General features: G+C 47.4%; 1 protein-coding gene across 1 annotated transcript in view; it reads right to left on the reverse strand.

Moving 5' to 3' along the window:
• Positions 1-21,268, reverse strand: part of LOC103777937 (calcium-dependent secretion activator 1) — a gene marked incomplete at both ends in the record, with an annotated part of 87,720 nt that overhangs the window by 42,945 nt on the left and 23,507 nt on the right. The window contains 3 exons of the mRNA XM_008945502.1: positions 7,942-8,063; positions 10,103-10,339; positions 14,581-14,661. Coding sequence (XP_008943750.1) covers positions 7,942-8,063; positions 10,103-10,339; positions 14,581-14,661 — 440 coding nt within the window. The remainder of the gene's footprint in view (positions 1-7,941; positions 8,064-10,102; positions 10,340-14,580; positions 14,662-21,268) is intronic.

The following is a 21,268-nucleotide window of genomic DNA, read 5'->3' on the forward strand; positions in this document are numbered from 1 at the left end:
CCTCCAGAGCTCTGTCCAGGCACGAGTAGGCACCGTACCAATTCTTCAAAGCATGCTCTCTATCTCTCTTTGCAACCAGCAACAGCAGTACCCCTCATTAAATAACCATGTGCACTACTTGTACACAGCACTTAATAAATAAACCAACAACTGGGCACTTTTCACATGTCTCATCCCCTGCCTTTCCCTCAGCAGGTGACATGCAGAACTTGTGCTAAGGCATGGCTTATTTTTTTTTTAAAACACCAACCATGAGCATTAAACAAGACGACTGAAATGTATCCCAGGACTTCTGTATTGCAGTCCTCCTCTTCATTTAGCACTGTTTCAGATCATTGAATCTCAATCTCATTTCAATGTCCTTTACTATCCCATCTTAAGGTTGCATGCATAGGAGTGATGAAGCAGACGGGTGCCGATGAAAATCGCCTTGGGCATCATCACACCTTCTGGAATACTTACATTTGAATGTATGTGCTATCACAGGAATACATAATTCCCAAGTGCATAGGAGCACTCAAGAAATTAGACAGCTGGCAAGAAAAGAGAGACATTCATCTGTGAAAGAGAAGGTGCATGAGCTCAACCCTTACTAGACACCAGAGAATCCATGCAGAAGTAATGCTATGTATGCTGTAAAGGTCAGGGAAAACACAGTCAGAGCTGGCACTCAATACCAGAGAACCCAGATACAAGAGGTAAGTCTATAAAAACAAGAGTTCATTACTCTTCAACAGTTTCTAGTGTAACATTTATAGGACAGGAGAGAGGAGGGACTGCACAGGAGACCTGTGGGAGCAGCACCATACCTGGGATGGCCATCTGCAGTCCCAGCAGACTACTGCACTGCTGTGCAGGAGGCTGCACCACAGCAGTGTGGCTGCCTGAGCGACACATGGGGTAAGAGAATCCCTGTGGGGCCTTGTCTTTATCCTGGGGAAGACTTCAGCTGCTCAACGGAAAGCAGATTTGCTATAGAACCCCTCCTGTAAAGCAGCTACGGGGAAGCATCAGAAGGGGTTCTGAATTTCTAATTTAAAAGGCCACTAAATCACTTGTGTGAAGACTTCCCATAGTAGATCACATGCTTGCACCTGGGTAATAACTTTTTAAGTGCATTGTCTGCTGTGCTTCATGACTTGTCCACAGCCTCCACTTTCAAAAATAGGAATGTCATAGCATAAATCTCAGGAACGTTATGGAAATACCATCACACGCACAAAAGGGGATTTGAAGAGCAGGTCGGATGAAGCTAACAGCAGAACCCTTCAGGTGCAAAGCTGTGCAGTCTCATCAGAAAACTGGCTCCTAGACATGCTAAATAGCTGCAAGTGAAGAAATCTTCTGTAGGGAATTCGGACATCACTTTGCACCCTTCAGTCCTAGATGGAGGGGCTAAAATCGACTTCCTTGAAGTTCCTGTCCCTGTCATTGTCACCTCTTAGCCTGGCAGCATCATGGGCTCAGAGCATCAGCACTGTGAGCATCTGTCATGGAGAGCAAAGCTGAAGATCTCTCCTGGAAGACATTCCCCCTGCAGATGCCTTGGGGCAGCATGGCCCTCTGCTCAGACTCTCATCCCAGGGATGAGGGCTGTTATCTTGGAACTGACAGTGTCTGATGTTAGCTTTACCCAGGGCTCAGTCACCTACTTTGACACATTCAGAAGGCACCTGGAGGTTTCCTGAGGAAAAGGAGCTGTAAACATCTGCACAGCTGTGAAACAAAGCCATGCAATTGGAAAGGCAAGCTAATAAGTCTGGGTAATTAAGGCAGCTTATATTTAATGCTGACGCCAAGCAGAAGAGAGAGGAGAAACATAATATTAAAAAAAGCTATTTCCTAAAATTTCCTTTTGACTTTTTACCCAGTATCATGAATTTTGCTTACACAGGACTTAGCTATGTTTGCCTAAAACTGCGTAGCCATGCAGGTCTTCTGCCTGAGCTTTGCCATGGTGGGATATCTCTGCAACACAGGAACAGCTCTGAGTGTAGCTTGGGCTCAGAGCAGCCAGGTGATGCAGGGAAGGCTAAGGCAGCTGTTTCTCCTGCCTGCCCGTGGAGCCCACAGGGCTGCCACAACAGCCAGGGTAACAATGCTGAGAGAGGTAGTCAGCCTCCAGGACCTGCAGGATCTGCACATGCCTGGAGAAGACCTACCAGGCACAGTGCCAACAGCTGTACTGAGGGCGACACAACATGAATTATGGGTTAAACTCTGCTCTCGCATCACTATTAACCCCTTTAAGCTTAGCAGAGTTAAATTATTCTACAGCACATTTACTGCTGGAATATTTACTCGTAATTTACACATCTTGAAAGGACCTTTTTAATTTTACCACAGGGAATTGTTTGCAGCACCTCCCAGCTAACCACGGCAGCAGGACACGTACTGCAACAAAACGCCCTTCCTGCGCTCCCACTCTGCGCACAGCCACCGAGCATCACTTCCAGCTCCAGGCCCTGAGGCAGGGGATTCCAGAATGACAAGACCAGATTTTGCCCTTCTGCAAAGAGAGAGGGGATGTGCCTGCTTGCCAGCCTCCCTTCCTGCAGGGCTTGCCCCTTTGCTGCTCAGTGCCCAGCTCCCAGCAGGAGGCAATGACAGAACAATGCTGAGGAAGGATGCTGTGGAGTTCCTGCCCCTCTTCACAGTCAGTCAGTGGGCTCTGATGGATGTGCCACACCAGTCTGAAATAAGACCCTAGCCGAGTGATAAGCTTGGAGGTTTGGTGTAGGGATCTGAACAGGGCAGCCTGTTGCAGCAGAAATAAGCAGATGAGCTGTCAGAGCACCTCAAAAGCAAAATGGGGAGCAGCATCAGGAGTGAGCACAGAGATGATACAGGGCATCCCTGTCTCCTAGTGACTAAGGAAATGGAGATTTAAAAGTTTACCAAAGACATTACTTTATCAAAACCAAATTTCTGGAGAGGGCATGAGGCCCAAGCTCTTGGTCACAACGAACAACATGAAAAGTGACATGGAGTCAGACGAGCCCTGTTGAGTGTGTTCTCTCCAGCACTGCCCTACAGGACATGTTCTAGAAAACTGCATGGGAAAAAAACCTAGACAACAGTCTCCTTTTCTTCAAAAATAACAAGCTCTATCCTCACTTCTCACACTCTGAACTACAGCACAACCCTCGCACTAGGACTGAAGAGGCTGGTCTGAAAGGAGGATAGATAACCTCAAAATGAAGCCACTTCCAGAGTCAGAGTAGCCCATGCCTCCATTCCTTCCTGGGCATGCCAAAATGCCCAGACAGGTTGGCCACATTCTTCCCCTGCCAGTTATTCACTGCTTTTAACCCAAATGGTTCAGCTGAGCTCAGTGCAGGTACACCTGATTTTCACTGCTGTGAGCCAGAAGAGAATAAGGCTTATCTGTATGCTGAAGTATGTCCAAGTGAATATATAGCACTTATTCACAAGGCATGTAGGACCTTGTTGTTGTTGTTTGGGTCTCTGTTTTCTTTTGTTCTGCTTGCGTCAGAAAAAGGCGATATGATGTGAAGATGAATCACTGGTACAGCCCAAGAGCACTGCTAGAAACATGGGTCACTCTATAAATATATCCTGCAGTCCCTTTAGAGGCCATAGGACAGGGGGGTTGTGGCTGGACCTTTTGTGCTGCTCCCAGACCCCTTGGCAGCCCTGTTCTCAGGCTGTGCAAAGAGCAGCATTACTGATAGAGCTCCTGGAAGGGCAGTGCTGGAGATGTGCAGAGCCACCTCACCTACCACGCTTTGCCGAGCGCAGACATCAGGTCAACATGCAGGGAAGGGGAGGGGGTATAAACCCCTCAGTGATCTGCAAGAATACAGTTCCAGCACAAAAAGCAGTAAAATCCTGCTCACACTGGAATTTGGGATATTTTGCAGAGGCATCTGCAGGTTACAGCATAATACAAAGGCTTTTTCTTACACAACTTATTAAAAGCACTACTAATAATACACTGCGAGACTGATCTGAAATAACCCTTGCTATTTCAGGTGTGGCTTTTTCTAAAACTGTGCCATCCCCTGTACCCACGCTGAGGCAGATAATCCTCACATGAAAGGATTGGGCTTAAAATGTCAGACATCCAACATGGAGCCTGAGAAGAAACAGGAGACCAGCATCCAGTGCAGTCCCAAGAGCCACACTCCTTGCACACGACTCAGCTGATCACTTGGTACACATGGCCATTACCCCTGCTGCTACCCTGCCTCTTTCACGATCTACAAACAGGATTCAAGTTCCAAAGTCACTAAGATGCTTTCAAACATCCTATTCTCAAAACCCACTGGTTTTGCCTAAGGGAAGATGAAAGGTGAACCTCTCACGGACTCACACCAGTGCTGCTGGAAATCCTTTCCTGGCTGGAAAACTGCCTTTTACCATTAGGTGTGAGAGCCCAGGTGAGCAGCCCTGTCACTGCACTGAGCTGCAGAGCAGGCACTGCCACTGGTGTGCTGTGGCCTGGGTGTTTTAGCTGAGGGCTGGCATTTCAAGGGTATGTGAGAATACAGTGAACAAGTCCTTGAGTCATTCTTAGGTAAAAAGATGTCCAACAAAGTTGTGTGGCCTCATGACACTTTCTACCCTGGGACACAGGGCTGTTGTAAAGAACTGAAGCCTTCCAGAGAATCCTACTGTTCAAATGGAATTTTTTTCCCCCCAGTGTTTATGAGAAATTTAGTCTTTCATAGCCTGTAAAGCCTCCAGACAACGGCAAAACTGAATTTCAAACAGTTTTAAGACTTACAGTTTAATCTCAGAAAATACTGCCTGGTTCCAGAACTGTATTCACTGCATCTTCTGGGTACAGGCACTTAACCTACATTTCTATTTAGTGAACCTCTAAGATGGAAAAGTTGTGGGATGTACAGGGATAAACTGCTTCAGTATTTACACTTTCACAGCGCTAAGGCTCAAAATCCCCGCAGCGTGCTCCTCACCCCCAGGCCAGGCAGCATCCCCTGCCAAAGCACTCAGAGCCTGGGATGCCCGGGGAGCAAGCTCCCATGGGGAGCAGTGCAGGGTGCTTTTGCTGAGCTAGTTCCTTCACCAGTGAGTGTTTTGCTTAGGATGAAAACTACTCAAGCCAACATGGTGTGAATGACCTCGGTGAGAATGATGTTGGCATCTCAAGAGACACTTGATAAGGCTGTTTTGGCTGACCATAAATCTTTTGTCTGCACGGCAGCAGAGCTTGAAAATGCACCAAAGACTTCTCTGAGCTGTTTCTGTCACTGCCTTCATCACCAGAGTACCTGAGGGCCTTCAAGTCTTGTATTAAGCAACATGACAAACATGTCACATCTGGTTCATTCTTGCTTTCCTTCTCTTCTGAAAAGGAGAATCTAAGTGCAGTAAATTGCTTCCACAGGGCTTTGGTTTTCTAAGTCCAGGCTGTTGTGTCTCAGAGGGGAAGCAAGGTGAAAGAAGCAGTTTGAAGCTTTCTGTGATGGCCTCTGGTTTCTGTAGAAGGTTACTCTAGAGCCCCAGGTTGGGTAGTTGTCTATGTGTAACTCATACCTGGCACTCAACTATAGCAGTTGCTCTAAGAACTGATGAGCCGCTCTCCAGCAGAGAATGGGAATAATGAAAAGGAGAGAATACCCTCAGGTTGAAACAGAAACAGATTTAATGAAACAGCCAAACTAATACCCATGCCAATATAAAGTCAAAATCAGCCCAGTGAATGTACCATGGTCACAATAAATGGGAAAGCAGTCCTCAGGAGCAGGAGGAGCCTGAGCAGGAGCCAAAGCCCAGCATGAACACTCCCCATCTTCAGCAAACATCCCCCTTTATACTGAGCATGGCATTCATGGTCTAGGACATATCTGTAGCCAACTTGGGTCAGCTGCCCTGGCTGACTTCAAACTGTCAATGGCCTGCAGACCATGGCTGGCCTACCAATATAAAGTCAAAATCAGCCCAGTGAATGTACCATGGTCACAATAAATGGGAAAGCAGTCCTCAGGAGCAGGAGGAGCCTGAGCAGGAGCCAAAGCCCAGCATGAACACTCCCCATCTTCAGCAAACATCCCCCTTTATACTGAGCATGGCATTCATGGTCTAGGACATATCTGTAGCCAACTTGGGTCAGCTGCCCTGGCTGACTTCAAACTGTCAATGGCCTGCAGACCATGGCTGGCCTATGATTCTGTCCCAGCAAAATCAGAACAGTGGTCTTTGGTTTTGGAAGTAAAAAGTCCCAGGACCCTCAAGGAATGCAACTGTCAAACCCACTCCCATCCTAAGGCATTTCCATAGGTATTAGCCCAAGTACTGGAGGAACCCAGGAGATTTCAAGGCTGACTTACACCTCTACAGGAAGACAGTGCAGAGAGAGGATGAGTGTGATGGACTTGCATAACTCGTATCACGCCGCAGCATTCAGCACTGGCTGCATCTTCCTGAGGGCTGATGGCTTCATGCCCAGACACTGTACATTTCATTATGATAAAAAGACCCATTCAATTAAAAAGCTCACTCCTGCAGCCCTTATTTTCAAAACAACACTTGTATAAATGGTCCTAAGGCCGACAGCAGGAAGGGTTGTATAAGGACGGACAGAGCCTTTGAGCAAAAGTGGGATGAACAGACCAAGCTAAACAAGCACCAGAAACCCAGCAGAAGTGTGCTTCTCAGTATGGGTAGTAGTAATTTCCCCTAAATAGAGCCAAGCTTTCTCTACTGAAGCAATAAATACCTAAAATAGTGACAACTGCAGGTTCTTATGGAAATTTTCTTCCAAGCACAGCTCTCCCACTTCCTTCTCTGAAACAGATATCAAAGCGTTTTGAAAAGTGAGCCAGGCTGCAGCACTTCCCCTGATTGGGAATATTGTTTTTAAATTGCTTACTGCAGATCCCAGCTCCTCCAGTACAGCTCAGGGCACAAAGCATCAGCAGTTTCTGTGCCTCTGTGAGAGGACAACCACTGAAGGAAGGCAGCCTGATTTTGGCTCTGCTCTCCTCCTGTCTGCATCAGCTGGGCTTGACCTGTTTGCCTGCAGAGCTCGTGCACTCGCATGTAACACAGCTGGGTGTTTTCTGGCTTTCCTTCCACAAGTTTGGGAAGCTCCTGATGAAACACTGCTCAGGACTCACCACTTGGAGGGAACATCCCAACAGCAGCCCCTCCTGCACTGCTCCCCACAGCTGGAGAAGGCTTCGAATCACCTTGGCAATTCTCCACTGTGAGGATGCGCATCAAGAATTTAAGTGTGAAATCTCTGCAGCAAACCCGAGGAAAACAAATCCATACAGATAGTGTTTCAAATTAACTAATCCCACAAATGGGAAAGGAAATAATCCATTCATCATTTTCTCCTTTCATATTAATAAAGATCAATCACTACTACAGGCTTACATCTGGGTAAGACAAAAAAGCTGAGTATGGGGCCAAAGCTGGGAACCTGGGGACCAGAATGAGACAGAGTGGCCTCAGATAAAGCTTTAACTGAGTGACTTGACACTTCCCTATCTCTTCTCTCCCACCTCTGGCTGTGGCTGCTGGAGCACATCCCCATCAGCTGTTTTCCTTTCTCGTAGGACCACCCAACCCCTGGCAGCGAGTATGAGATTATATACCTGCACCTGATGGCACTAGTTCAGATGGATACTCAGACATGTATTTATCTAAGCACATGCTTAACTCCATCCCTATTTAGCAAAGTACTTACGTGCAGGCACAAATTTATGTCTCTCTGGCTACAAGGGACATAAGCTTGTCATTAACACCTTTTTTTCCCCTCAATCAGGGCTTAGGTGCCATTCTTAGTCACAGGACAATACTCTGCATACATGGAAGGCCACGTTTCTCCTCTGCTTCTCAGAGTCCCCTCTGGCCTCACCATGCAGGAATCGGAGATATTTGCTGTGCAGAGCTGAGATGAACAGAGGAGAGCATGGTAGGGAGAGCAAGAGGGAAAGCGAGACTTACGTCGGCTTTGAGGCTTCAGCCTGGTCAGTCTGCAGTTTCTCCCCACCTTCAACTTCCATGGTGCAGTACACAATGCGGTTGGGGGCCAGCGACTTCAGACCCTGCACCTCCATGATAACAACCTGCAGGGAGAAAAAAAAGAGGAGTGTAAGAGAAGCAGCCTCCTCCAGACCTCACTCTGGCTGCTGAATCCATCGGGTCCGCTGGGGTCCTCCGGGTGCTGCTGGATGATTGTGGTGGCAGCTGGGTAGGGATGGTGGCACTGTCCAGGCTGAGAGGGGACTGCAGCAGCCAGCGAGGTCTGTATGGAGACTGGGAGGTTGTCTTCCGACTGCACATGGGCTTGTTGAAGAGACATCTTTTGCTAGATCAGATTGCTCAGAGCCTCATCCAACTTGTCCATGAACAATTTCAGGGATGAGGCATCCACAGCTTCTCTGGGCAACCTGTTCCAGGGTCTCACTGCTTTCATCGTAAACATTTTCTTCCTTCTATTCTACCTAAATCTACCCTCTTTCAGTTTAAAACCATTGCCTCTTGTCTTGTCACTACAAGCCCTGATAAAAACTTTTCCATACAAAAAGTCTTATAAGAAATCTTTCTTACTAAGAAATCACCATCTAAGTTCCTGGCAGATAATTCCTTTTTTTTTTTTTTTTTTAAAAAAAAGTGATTAATCCTGCTAACCATATACCTTAAATGTTTCTACAAGAAACACTCTGGAAGTTTCTGGAATTCTATATACATAGGGCTTTAAAATTCCTCTCCTCACCTCTTCTGATTCCTTGCACTGAGGATCCCCTTCCTGGTACGGAGAGCTCCATAACCCCTCTGATGAGTGCACATTTTTGGTAAAAGCTCTCTTGCAGCAAGAGCTTCGTGCATAGACCTGCCAGCTCCTGAAGTCTGTGCTTCACTGAGCTTCTGCTTCCCACCAGACAGGGTTCAGCTGGAGCAAAGCGTTTGACACATCCTGCTGCAAGGGTGAGCCCTTTATGCACAGCTATACATGCTGCACAGGCTTCTGCAACAGAGAGGTCTACTGCTGTGTGATAGTTCTCTGCTCCTCTGTATGGGAATGCTCAGAAGTCAGGCTTTATTTGATGCTGCTGTTGAAGGCACCATCTCTGAGTTTTCATACGCCTGTTTTTAAATAAGACTGAACTGAGTATTATTAAGATGATTTCAGACATCTAATGAGTTCAACTCTGAGACTGGACAACCAGCATTGTTAAGTTTTACATTGGCATGGTGTATATAAACAAGAGACGCTTTAGGAAGGGAAATAAACAGGAAACTACATAAAAATAGATTTATTTTTTTTGCCTGCATCCTACATTTTTGACCCCATCCTGGTAGTTGTTTTGACAATGTAACACAAACCCACTCACTGACAGACAACAACAATGCTGTACGAGTGTGCTGATGACTCCTTGGAGTAAATGTCTTGCCTAGACCTCAAATATGTTTGCACAGAATAATTAAGTTGGCTGCAAACAGCTACTGCAGCAAGGCTGCCTCCAGGACTGAGCCAGCCCGTGGAGGAGGCACCGGCGGGTCCCTGCAGCACCCTGCCTTCCCCTGGGCTGTGCAGGAACTGCTCGACAGAGGGCTCATCACAAAGCAAACAGCAAGCCAGCATGGCACAGTACTTCCACGCAAGCTGCAAGCCAGTCTGTTGGGTGCATTCAAACCCCAGCAATGTGAAACAGTTCTCCGAAGAGGAAGCAAGGCTTGCAGGGGAATACACTGCAACACCTAACTGGCAATAATGAAACACACTGACGTTTATGATGCTGCACTGTTGCACTGGTTTTGGGGACAGCACAGGCTCAGGGTTATTAGGGTACACTCAGTAACAAGCTGCATGAAAAGGTCAGTTAATGAGGCAGATTTCTGACTGTTTGATATACACCAGCAGGAAATGCCAGACGGTTTATCTCACACAATTTGTTCCAACAAGATGGTGAGACGCTAGAAAGGGCAGTCTGACCACAGGCAAAGCCCCTGGTAACTCAGAGAGGAGCCATTCCTCATGGAGATCAGGAATTGGTCTCTACTGACCTCTCCACATCTATCTCAAGTTTGGTCTGAGCAGAAGCTGGCTGCTGTGCTTCTCCTTCCCATGGAGTCAGCACGCTGTGGTGTGTGTGGAGCTTACCTCCAGGGAGAACGACAACACGACGTCTGACTTGGAAAGCTGGTTCTCGTTTTCTTCTCCCATGTCAATTATTGAGGTGTTGTGACTACGTTTCAGCTTCTGCAGCTTGAACTCAGAGCCTCCTTTAGACACAGGCATGCTCTCCAAGTTTGCCATCAGGAGATTGACAGACGACTTCAGCTCCTCAATGTACATGTTCTCCATTTCTTTGGACACAAACTTCGGAAACTTGCGCTCCTTGGATTTGGAAACAAAACCAACAGAATGAACAACTGTGACAACCAGCAACCACTTGTTGCACTGGAGGACCCCCAGGAGCACCTGCAGCAGAGAGGTTTGTGAGCAGGGAACTCCCACAAACCAGATGACAAATTACAGCTTCCCCTGTGTAATGCAGAAACATTATTGTTACCTCCCCATAGAATCACTACTTGGTACTTATCCAACTTTACTGTTTCTTCCATGCACTTGCATTGAAGGGATTTTTCTGTCTGAAAACAGTCACCGTTCATATACATGCATTCACTACAAATGCTCCAGGCCAGATCTCAGCTGAACTTTTTGACTGACAGCAACTCACTAATGCTTCAAAGGATGCTGACTGTTAAGGATTTGTTTTCCAGTCTCCCAAATGTGCCAACTCTTTTTAAAACACTTCTGAGCTCCGTTAGTTTTCTAGGTGTGAAAGGAGCCCAAGGGGGGAAAACCAGCAATGTGTGGGCAGGGATGTGAAAACCCAACTGGAAAAAGGGGTAACGCACCCTTTCCACTATTTGCCAGGCCCCATGTCTCCCTCCAACAAGACAACCTTTCACCGTGAGACCCTCCAAGTGCTGCTTGTTGTAAACAGGAATTTAAACATTAAAACCAAAGGTCACAAGTGAAAGCAAGAAAAAAATTCCCCAGCTGATCTGCTGCCTGTGCTCCAGCTCTGTTAGGATCACTGGTCTGAGCCCTACATCTTCTGATACATCTACCCACGTCCCAGATCTGCTCAGGGTTTGAGCATCTCTCAGTGGGCTACAAGAGACTGTGCAAGGTGTGAGACCATGAGGCAGCACCTGCAGCCAGGGAACTTGAGGCTGATGTGCAAAGTATCTTATCAGCAATTCATAATATGGTAAAAAGCAGTTTGTAAAATGCATGCTAGAAAAGAAAACAAGGTCATGTTTCTTCTAGAAGACTGTCATCAGACTGCTGAAAAAGTACTCCACTGCACTGGTTTTTCCATCAGCCCTCAGTAGTTTACCCATTACAAGCACAGGTCACAGCAGCACTCGCTGCTTAACCAAGCAGTTAAAATATAGTCTTCTGTTCCCAGTCTCAATCTTGGGAAGCAATTCCCTCATGTAAATTAGACCTGGCATAAGACAAGCTACCTAATCAGTCTGGTTTATTGTCTATGCGTTACATAAGTTGCTAGCCACCCCTAGAAAAAAGAAAAACACAACTGTTTTGCAGATTTTGAGACCTACTGCTGAAACAATGATGTTCAGACATTATTGCTTTTTACCCTGCTGCTATCCATCTCTCCAGGGACTGCAATTTTGGCACTGCCCCTAGAAACCTCTTCAGAAGTGCAAGGATTGAGAAACTCATTGTGTGCCACCAGCAACTTCTCATACTAGGGCTAAAACTGGTAGGCTGAAGTGACAATAATTTAACTGGGACTGGGTCCGATGATGGAAATGCAAAGATGCAGGTGTGGCCCCGAGTTACCCAACAGACTGCAGAGTGAGCTGGAGGAAGTCTGGAGGAAAACACCATCAAGAGATGCAGAACACAGCAGGAAAGGGTGTTTGTTAGTCACCTCCACATGTACTTGGAGCAGGGAGAGCTCCAGAAATGGGGACAAGTGTGGAGAGAAGCAGTTAAGAGACTGCAAGGAATGACCAGTCCAGTAGGCTGGAGCAGAGAGGGTCCAGCCCCAGATGGATATATTGCTCTGGTGTTATCACAAGGTTGCATTTAGTTGCCCCTACATGTGCTCCTCCTTGCCCTTGAGGCCAGGTGACTGGGTGGGGGGAAAGGGACCACAGGACAGCAGAGCACTTGCTACTGCAGAGACAAACACTCCCCTGCCTCGGCATTGCTGAACTCTCAGCTGTAATGCTGCTCTCATTTAGCTGCTGGAAAACTACAACACACAGGGTGAAAAGCCTGTCCAGATGCAGCTTTAAAACAGCTGCCTGACTTCCAGCACGACCTTCAAGCTGGCTGGCTCCAAGGCTGGGCTTATGGGCTTCGATGGAGTCAGGCTCAGAGGGGGACCCCGCCTAGGGCTGCACTGTGGCTGTGCTGAGCTTCACTCTCCTGGGCACATGAGGAGGTAAAAAGACCCAGAGCTGTGCCCTGGTATCCAGATGCAGGAGGGCTGGCGTGCACAGTGACTTGTTCAAGGTCACACAACAAGTCAAACAAGGCTTGTGGAGCCACCAGTTCTGCAGCACCACAATCCCAGGTGCCATTAGACTCCTTGGCCTTTGTTGCCTCCAAAGTACAAATATCCTAGTGTGAATTTCTTAATTTATTAATGAGGCATTAAGGCATTAATTTGCCTCAGAGCTGGTTTCACAAGCACTCTAAGTCCCCCTGTGCAGCAAATCTGTATTAAAAGCTGCAAACTGGAGATAAAATTGGAAACCCTATCCTTTCACTGAGCTGAATTGTGAGCCTTCCCCATGCTAGAGGGAAAGCAGCCTTGCCCAGAAAGGAGGATACAGAGAAGGATTCAAAAGGTCATTTGTATGCCTTCAAAAGATGGTATTCATAGGTCTGAACAAATAAGGTTTCTTGTAGGCAGGTGCTGGCAGGATCTGACATTCTGGAGAGAACACCTGAAGAACGTGAAGGAGATTAAATATCAATACCTGCCAAGTGGATCACAGGTAAGTCACTTTTCCTCTAAACCACCCCCCGAGCTGCACAGCTTTATTTTGAAGGTTGAATTCTCTGCAGGGAAATGTCAGGTTGTGCTGAGGACTTTCCCCTGACTGTCTCTCCCAGGGCCAGCAGTGGCATGGTTTGTTTTCAGCATCCTTGGGGGGGAATGGAAATGGCAAATTCTTGTTTGTAAAAAATTATTCATGAAGCTGGAGCCACTGCTGGCTGCTACTGAACTATGCACACTGTTGTCTCACATGCCATAAAGAGAAAATGGAACAACAAAATCAGGCAATCTCATTCTGGCACCCAGTGCCTGGGTACCCATCTCCAAACGAGAGCAGCAGCACTCCACACAGGGGTTTACATTTTGCCACAAATAACAAATACTGTAGGTTTTCTTGGCAATAAAATGACAAAGGGCCAACTGCTGAACCAAGGAGCTGCAGTCTGCTGCTTTGCTGCACCATCATTTGGCCACGTGGCCCTTGGCTACCTTACCATTTTTGTCAGTGCAGTGGGGAAAACCAGAACCTGCCTCCCCGCAGACAAGACGACTGTAGCTGTATAAGAGAAGTGTTAGTGGGGAGTAACTGCACAAGCACCATGGGCATCCCGGCCAACAGCCAGCCATGGATGGATGTGCTCTACCTGCCACAGCCAGGGCTATCAGCGTGGTTTCAAACAGCTCTGATGTCACCTTTCTCACAGAAAAAAACAGTCTGGGCATAGCTCAGTGCTGGGAGGACTGCTGCTGAATGGCAGGTCCCTAGACTAAGCAACATCTCTCTCATTAGACCATTTTCTTTTCCTTCTAGTAATGGTTTCTTGATTATCAAGAACATCCAGATAGCTCATTCCTAATGACTTCAGCCCCATTAGGGCTTTATCTGTGACTCAGAGCATCTGATTAGAGGCAAGGATAAAATCTCAGCCATACTGATGTCAACAGGATCCAAAATTTCTCTCCATCTATGGTCCACCAGAGGCCACTGTGTGAGGGTGTGATTTGCTCCTAGGGAGATGTCTCCGTCTCTAGGGAGTTTAGCTGAGTGCTTGGTTATGAAAAGTGGACATCCTGTGCTTGCTGCTCCAAATGGCAGTGTTGTACTTATGGTGCAACACTAGCCTGACCACTCCTGTGCAAAATGTGAGCATGTTCAGGACAACACATCTGGGTATCTTTACTCAGGGCAGCATCTACCTGCAGGCAGGGAACTGTGGCTCCCAGCAGCCCAGCGAATAGCACAAACCTCATCACTCTCCTGACTGCCTAGCACAGAAGTTTGACAAAGAGGGATCAGACACAGACCTGCAGATCTAGCTGGAGCACTTCAGGACAGTATCTTCCCCACCACTGAGGATTCTTAAGGGATTTTGCAGGAACCTAAACTGTCCCAGCTCATCAGGACATTCCAAGAAATGCACACCCCAGTAGCTTCATCTATACTTGTACTGTTTGTAGTTAAAAATCTGTTGATTTTTAATTTGTGATTACTGGGAGAAAAAAACTGTGAGAAATTAAAAACCTGCATCAAATTACTTATGTGATTCTATATGAAGAACTTATTAATACAGAACACATTTTTTTTTACCTTGGCAATTTGTTCTGCCATTTGAAGACGTCCATCTAATTCACGTCTGATCTGTGCTGCTTGCTCATCTGGGTTGTCCAGCTGTATAAAAACAAAAGGTAAATCAAGGTGAAAAATTGACCAATGCAGCACCTTTACAAGCAGGTCAATGCTTCAGGTTGACCATCAGTATTACACTATCAATTAGGCATCACACATTGAGAGTGGGGACGGGCCCTGCACTGGGACAGAGCCCCCCATGAAGGATGCACACAATGTTCACTATCCCAAGGCAGGCACCTTGACTCCTGGGGCTGAGCATCCTCACCCTGAGGTCTTACACCCACATTGCCCTGTGAGCTAGTCTGGCAGCAGTGGTGACCATTTAAACTTCTGAAAAGTGAGGTGCCCTCCAGAGGCACATTCATGGTGCTTGGGAGACCACAGCTGCCCTTTTGCTGGGGCAGGAGACATGGCAGCTCCAGATCACCAAGCCAAACACTGTTTACCCCTGCTTGCCACCCAGAAGATGACAGAAGGCAGCTCAGCAGAAATGCACAGCAACAGCATTTGCTTACTTCCTCTCCCCTTTCTCCCATTATCACTGCATCCCTGTGCTATGACCCAATTCGTGCAATCGGTTTTCGTGCAGCCTTCAGCAGAGTTGTGGGGGTTTTTTTTTGTTTGTTTGTTTTTTTCCCAACACGCTGCTCCCAGCTCTGTGGTTCCAGTGTCTGCCTGGACCTGAAATCTCTTCTGAGGGTAAAATGTTGTTTCTGCCAGTTAAGTAAGCAGTTACAGCACGTGTGGAAGTGGCACAGTGACTGCTGTGAACAGTCTCCATTTGCAGGACTCGGTGCAGGTCTGTTATTTTTAGTGGGAATACACAGACATAAATTACTGAACAGCAAAAAAGCACAAAATCAAACTAGTCCCTGAAGAAGTCGAATGCTGCTGTAATGAGGTGAAAACTTAATAGCTGCTTTCCAGATTCTAACCATTCTCTAGACTCCTTTGGAGTCACTTTGGCCATGACACAAGGCTAGAAATGTGTAGCAGCGAGGTGGTCACAGTGCCACTCCACCCAGGAGGCACAAAACCAGGCTACCTGGGTTTTATCCTCCTCTGAAGACAAACTGCTTGACAGAAGAAAAGCTCGCTGGTGCAGTGCAGTCTGGAAAGTTACAGCTACAGTGACAACAAAAGTTTTAGCTCTCAGCCTGATGAATGATGAGCTCATCCCTTAGCACTCCCTGGCTGGGCTCAAATACGCCACTTTTCCCCAGAGCACCTTCTCAGCCATATGCCTGCACCTCCTGCATCTCCCCTCTCTTGCACACGCTCGTGTAGACCTGCACATAGTGCAGGTGTGTATTTGCACACTGTCATCATCTGTGGTTTCCCAGAACGTCTGAACTCATTACAGCTGACACTGATGGAAAGTGTATTTTTGGTTAGTTTTTGAAAGCCTCCATTACTGACTAAATTCAGGCAGCAAAACTACAAAGTGTCCTGGCTGTGATCCAAATCCACTGAGGCTTCAGTGATCTCTGTTGTGGCCACCCAGGTGTCATTCACACCAGCTTTGTCACACAACCTGCTGCCTTCCTCTTTATATTCCTCATCCCAAACCCAGTACAGAGCCATGGACCAGCAGCACCTTTTGGGATCAGCTGCCCCCATTAATATCTCCATGAACAAACGCCTCACACAACTACCCCCCACCAATGTACAAGCTTCTCTCAGAGCTGCTTCATTAAGGGCAGGAAATGTACAGTCCCAGATTTCCATTTCTTTGCAAGTCTGAAAGAAGGGGCATTATTTGAATTCCATCAGAGCTACAGTATTTGAGGTTAATCACACACTACCCAAAATAACTCACGTGCTAAATTTAGAAGTCAAGGATGCTGCTGTGGAGGAGAGCTGTTTCTGCTGTATGATAATGAGCCAGAAAACTGCCTCACACTTCCTGCACTATCTTGATTTTGCAGATGTTTTCCAGAGATCCTACAGGTGTCAAAAGCCACGTCAAGGAAAGATCTGACTGCAGAAGATTACTTTTGTTAGGAGGCGACAAGCACCCTTGGCAGCTCCTTGGCTGTGGTCGAGTGGGTCAGATACTCCTCAGCACCATGTGCTGCTGTTTGCTGAGGTTAATCAGTGATGCCAAGCCAGGTAACCTGGCATTTAAAGGAAACAAAACAAACTTTCCAGGCTGTATTTTCAAAGATTCTGCATGACAGCTGGGTTACAAAAACTGGTCTTTGGGAAAGCAATCACTGCTGTGGCCAAAAGAACATTTTCTTAGTGTTATCTATGGAAGGGTACTAATGAGGCAGCCCCTGCCTGCAGTCCCAGCGTGTCCTCTTGGCATGTTCAAGCAGACCTCTTGTGACTAAGGGTAGCAGCCCAACAGCTCAGCCACTTACTGCTCCTGAGCCTGGGAAGGGCTCCTGCTGCCATCAAAGCAAGCCACGTGCATTTCACACAGACATAACACGATATAGGACCATTAAAAGAGTAATGCTGGTGCCCATAAAATATATTTTGCTTGTGAAATAAGGCAAGGAGCAAACGTAAGGCATGCTGTCTAAGCAAGACCAAATATCCAAGTAAGGCAACACAGACCCTAACATCATTAAAACTCAATTTCTTAACTAGAGAATCAGCTATTTATTTTCTGCTGTATGCATGCCCACTTTTTATTCAAATACTTGACAGCCAAGTGTATAAATGATTTACAAAGTCAAAGAGAAATTGAATTAGTTTCGTTCTGCATTATGACTATGTTATGGGTGTGCTATGAATAAAGCAAAGATATAAATCATAAGGTTGCCCCAGTCAATTAAATGTGAAAAGTATTATAAATTTCACTACATATATGATTTGTCATTTGCACTGGGCTTTTCTTCAGCAGCATGCCACAAATATATGACGTACATAATTTGCAATTCTCAACTGATCATTACCCAGCTGCCTGCTGGTAAATTAGATGTTTTCATACATCTACTCGCATATGACTATAGCTCTCTGCTTACACCAACGTAGATAATCTCTGCAGGGCAACCATTGCTAAAGTAAAAGAATAAAAGTTTAAAGAATGGTGTAGATCAGATGTGAGTGGAACTCAGAACTTTAACCTTCTTTAACCCCTGCCAACCACCAGTAAGACTGTGAAACAAATTCACTGTGAGACTTCTTCTCACGTTATCCCAGAGGAATGGAAGATAATGTCTGTGCTCCTGGGAAGATAATGTCTGTACTCCTTTGAAAACAGAAGCAGAGGCAAACCAATCAACCTAATTAAGACATAAGATCTGCAATAAGACGCACGGTCACCTACCAAATCCATGCCTCAACTATTGGGCTGGTGTGTCAGAGACCTCCCACACATCACCCAACCTGAATCTTGTAGTTTTTGAAGCCAGGAGCCCAGGCTCATCTCCAGTCACCCTGGGAAGCACTGGAGGCAGTTCAAGGACATAAACAATATTAAGGGAAACTTTAAATTCTCATGGTTTTGGAGTCAAAACGTTATATATTTAAAGCCCCAGCTTCAGTGTATCACAGCTTAAACCCAAACCGTTTACAACTACAGCTCTGGCTCCAAGCGTGATGCTGGGTGGGTGCAGGCTGCCTCTCCTCTCCCCTTCTTCGTTACCCCCAAAGCAGCTTTGCCCAGATTGACACCTCAGACCAAGCCCCCTGCCTGGGGACCGAGCAGGACAGTGCCCTTGTGCCACCAGCCACAGGGAGGGGCCAACCCACCCAGCCTGGGGATGCTGGGCTGGCACAAGTGACCCTCCATAGGCAGGACTGGAGAGTGGCTCTGGCTGTGCTGTCAGGCACAGTGATGGGCAGCACTCCCACAGACACAGGCGAGTGGAAGACGAGGTGGGATCTATGCCCCCACTGAGCTCAGCCCTGCTGGAGGTAACGCTGTTGTCAGTGCCAGGGTTTCTGATGAAACAACGGCGTGGTGAGCTGTGAGGGTGTATGATGGCAGGATGCAACACAGAGACACAGCCTGCAGAGATCAGCCTGGCATTTACCCCCCGTGCCGTGGACATGACAGGTACTGTTGGTATAACTGCTATCAGCCCCAGCCAGAAACTATTGGGACTATTTAATAGCTGAATCCCTCCCTGCCAGTCACTACTCACGCTGCTCCCGGCTTCCCACGGATTTCTTCCCATTCCTGAAGTGTAACTGGTGCCTGTCTGAAAGTATCATCTCTCCTCCCTTTGAGAAAGGTTACAGTGTGGTGGTGAATCCATGGTGGAGTCATACCTCCTGCAGAGGACAAGGGGCTCAGGGAAACCCCATTTTAAATGCTCTGGCAATGCAAACACTGAGCTGCTACCGAGCAGAGACTGCCCTGGCAGTTAATGACAGTTCTCCCCATTCCTGCATCCAGCACACCACCATGTACCTGGGCCATCTGAAAATGCCATTTTCTGAATTATTTTCCTTGAATGGAGGACAGGGACAAAAGCCATGACCCACTCAAGTCCTTCCTAAGCCTGACTGAAGTTCTCCCAAAATAATTAACACTGCCAAATACCTGTTTCATGTATGCTTATAGGTGCCAAAATCCTCAAAGAGAAAGTTTCAAGGCACTCACCATTTGACATGCTGGGAGCCCTGTAGCTGAGCAAATGGTTGATTAAGATTTCAAAGCAAACATGAAGGCTGAACAAGATCACAATACGGGTGATGATTTTACAGCTTTGATGTAGGGCTTTAGGAGGGATCTATGTCTCATAAAAGGTGGTTTCACTTTTTGATGCACAATAAGAGAAAATACTGAAAAATTCATAAGCTCCCATCAATTAATAATTAATCTATCAGTCCATGTGTGCTCACAACATGTGGCATCATCAGCACAGAGTACTCCAGATGAAAGAAACACGTGGCCCCCAAAGTAACTCACTGCATGGAAGCCTTTAGTTTGTTACCAGAAAAGCCCCATTCCAGGAGAGGAAGTGACAGGACAGAGTGGCACCATCAACAGCACACAGCTTCCTAAGACATACTTTGTCACTGCCACGGTTGCTCTATAACTTCCTTTTCTCATCAACAGTAAATATTCCTCTGAATAAGCAGGAGGGCTGTTCACCTCCCTCTTCAATCTGGAACGTGACCCGTGCTGCACTGCCTCAGTACAGTCAGTCACTAATGCCCTGGGCAACGTGCTAAGCCTCTGAGCAGCACATTGCAACCCACAGACCACCAGCTGCCCCGGGATCTCAAATGGGAGCGAGGAAGTGGCAGCAAGGACTGCTTCCCTGGGTTACACATCTCCCTGCGTCAGCAAAACCAGCAGCACGGCCTGACCATGGACTCAGCAACTGTCACTCATGTGGTTTGAGACAGGACTTTGGAAGAGCTGGTGGGAACCAGCAGAAGACAGCAGAACACATCCTCTCCACCAGCTCTCTGCTCTGCTCTCCCCCTGCATTGGAGGAGGACTGCTCTCCAGCACCACCACGACAGGGATGCTCAAGGCCACCTCTCCTCTGGCCAGTCAGACTTGCTCAAATCAGTCTTTTAGCCTCAGAGCCACACAGAATATTTCTAGCATAACGTAAAGTTCCCTTTAATTCAAGGAATTACAATCTGTGTCTATTACTTCACCAAAAGTTTCTTTTTTCCCTCATGTCAGCCCCAGCTCCTCACCAAGCCCTGGGGCTTCAGCATCTTGGCAGAAGACAAACCCCTTCCCTTGGTCAAGGGCCCACACTGTTTTGCTCCTGCATAGGTAAAATCAGCCCTGCTGCAGGAGTTCAAATGCTTCCAACTGCAACTGCACATTGCTGCTGTTTGCTGTGGGTCTGTTATCCTGGGTTATCTAACCCCTGGCTGCTGTGAGAGAGCAGCTAGGGGGTCCTGGGCCAGGCAGGGAGAGATTTAAAACAGCAGAAAGGATTTGTATAATTCAGTACAAGCTGACACTTCCCCCCGAAGAGAAATCATATTTCATGGTTCATAAATTTTAGGGTTGTGTTGGACTCGGTGAAAATCTTCCCCAGGATGTCCCATGACATCTACCTGCTGGCACTGGGACCACACCCGCTGCACCCAGCGAGGTCAAGGGACCCTCAAACTCCAGCCCAAACACTGCTTGTGGACAGCTGCTCCCCCCAGAAGCTGAGCTGACTCCCAGCACGTTTCAGAAAAGCACTGGTGGCACATGTGGGCAGAGGTTCCTCACGCCCACCTTGCTGCCGGCAGCAGCACCCATGGGCACCCAGAGCTCCCCTGCAGAGCACTGCAGAGTCAACCAGCACGTGCTGGTGCTGTGGCAAGGGCAAGCTGGGCAAAGGCCCAGATCCTGTGTAGGAGAAGTGGACATCCCCCCGTGCCACCTCAGCCAGGCACCCGCCCAGCAGCACACCCCTTGCAGCTTTGCCAGGCTGTGCCGCGGGGCTGAGGAGAGCTGAGAGGAGCAAAGCCAGCACACAGCTCCCCAGCAGGGCTGCAAAGATACCTCCGGACTGGTGTGCAACCACAAATCAAAGGAAATGAAAAACCAGATTCAGCAAAAGAGGGAGGGGAGGGAAAAGCGCTGCTTGCCTTTGCAAGTGTTTTGCAAGCTGTTAAGAAAAGGGATGGCAGAGAACCTCCATTTGAAAGGCACATCCTCTCCATCTGTGGCCAGAGAACTTCTGAACCCTGCAAATCCCCCTGCCAGATCATCCGTGTGAGG

The sequence above is a fragment of the Merops nubicus genome, unplaced genomic scaffold, assembly GCF_000691845.1.
Source record: "Merops nubicus isolate BGI_N331 unplaced genomic scaffold, ASM69184v1 scaffold4738, whole genome shotgun sequence".
In the NCBI taxonomy this organism is placed as follows: Eukaryota; Metazoa; Chordata; class Aves; order Coraciiformes; family Meropidae; genus Merops; species Merops nubicus.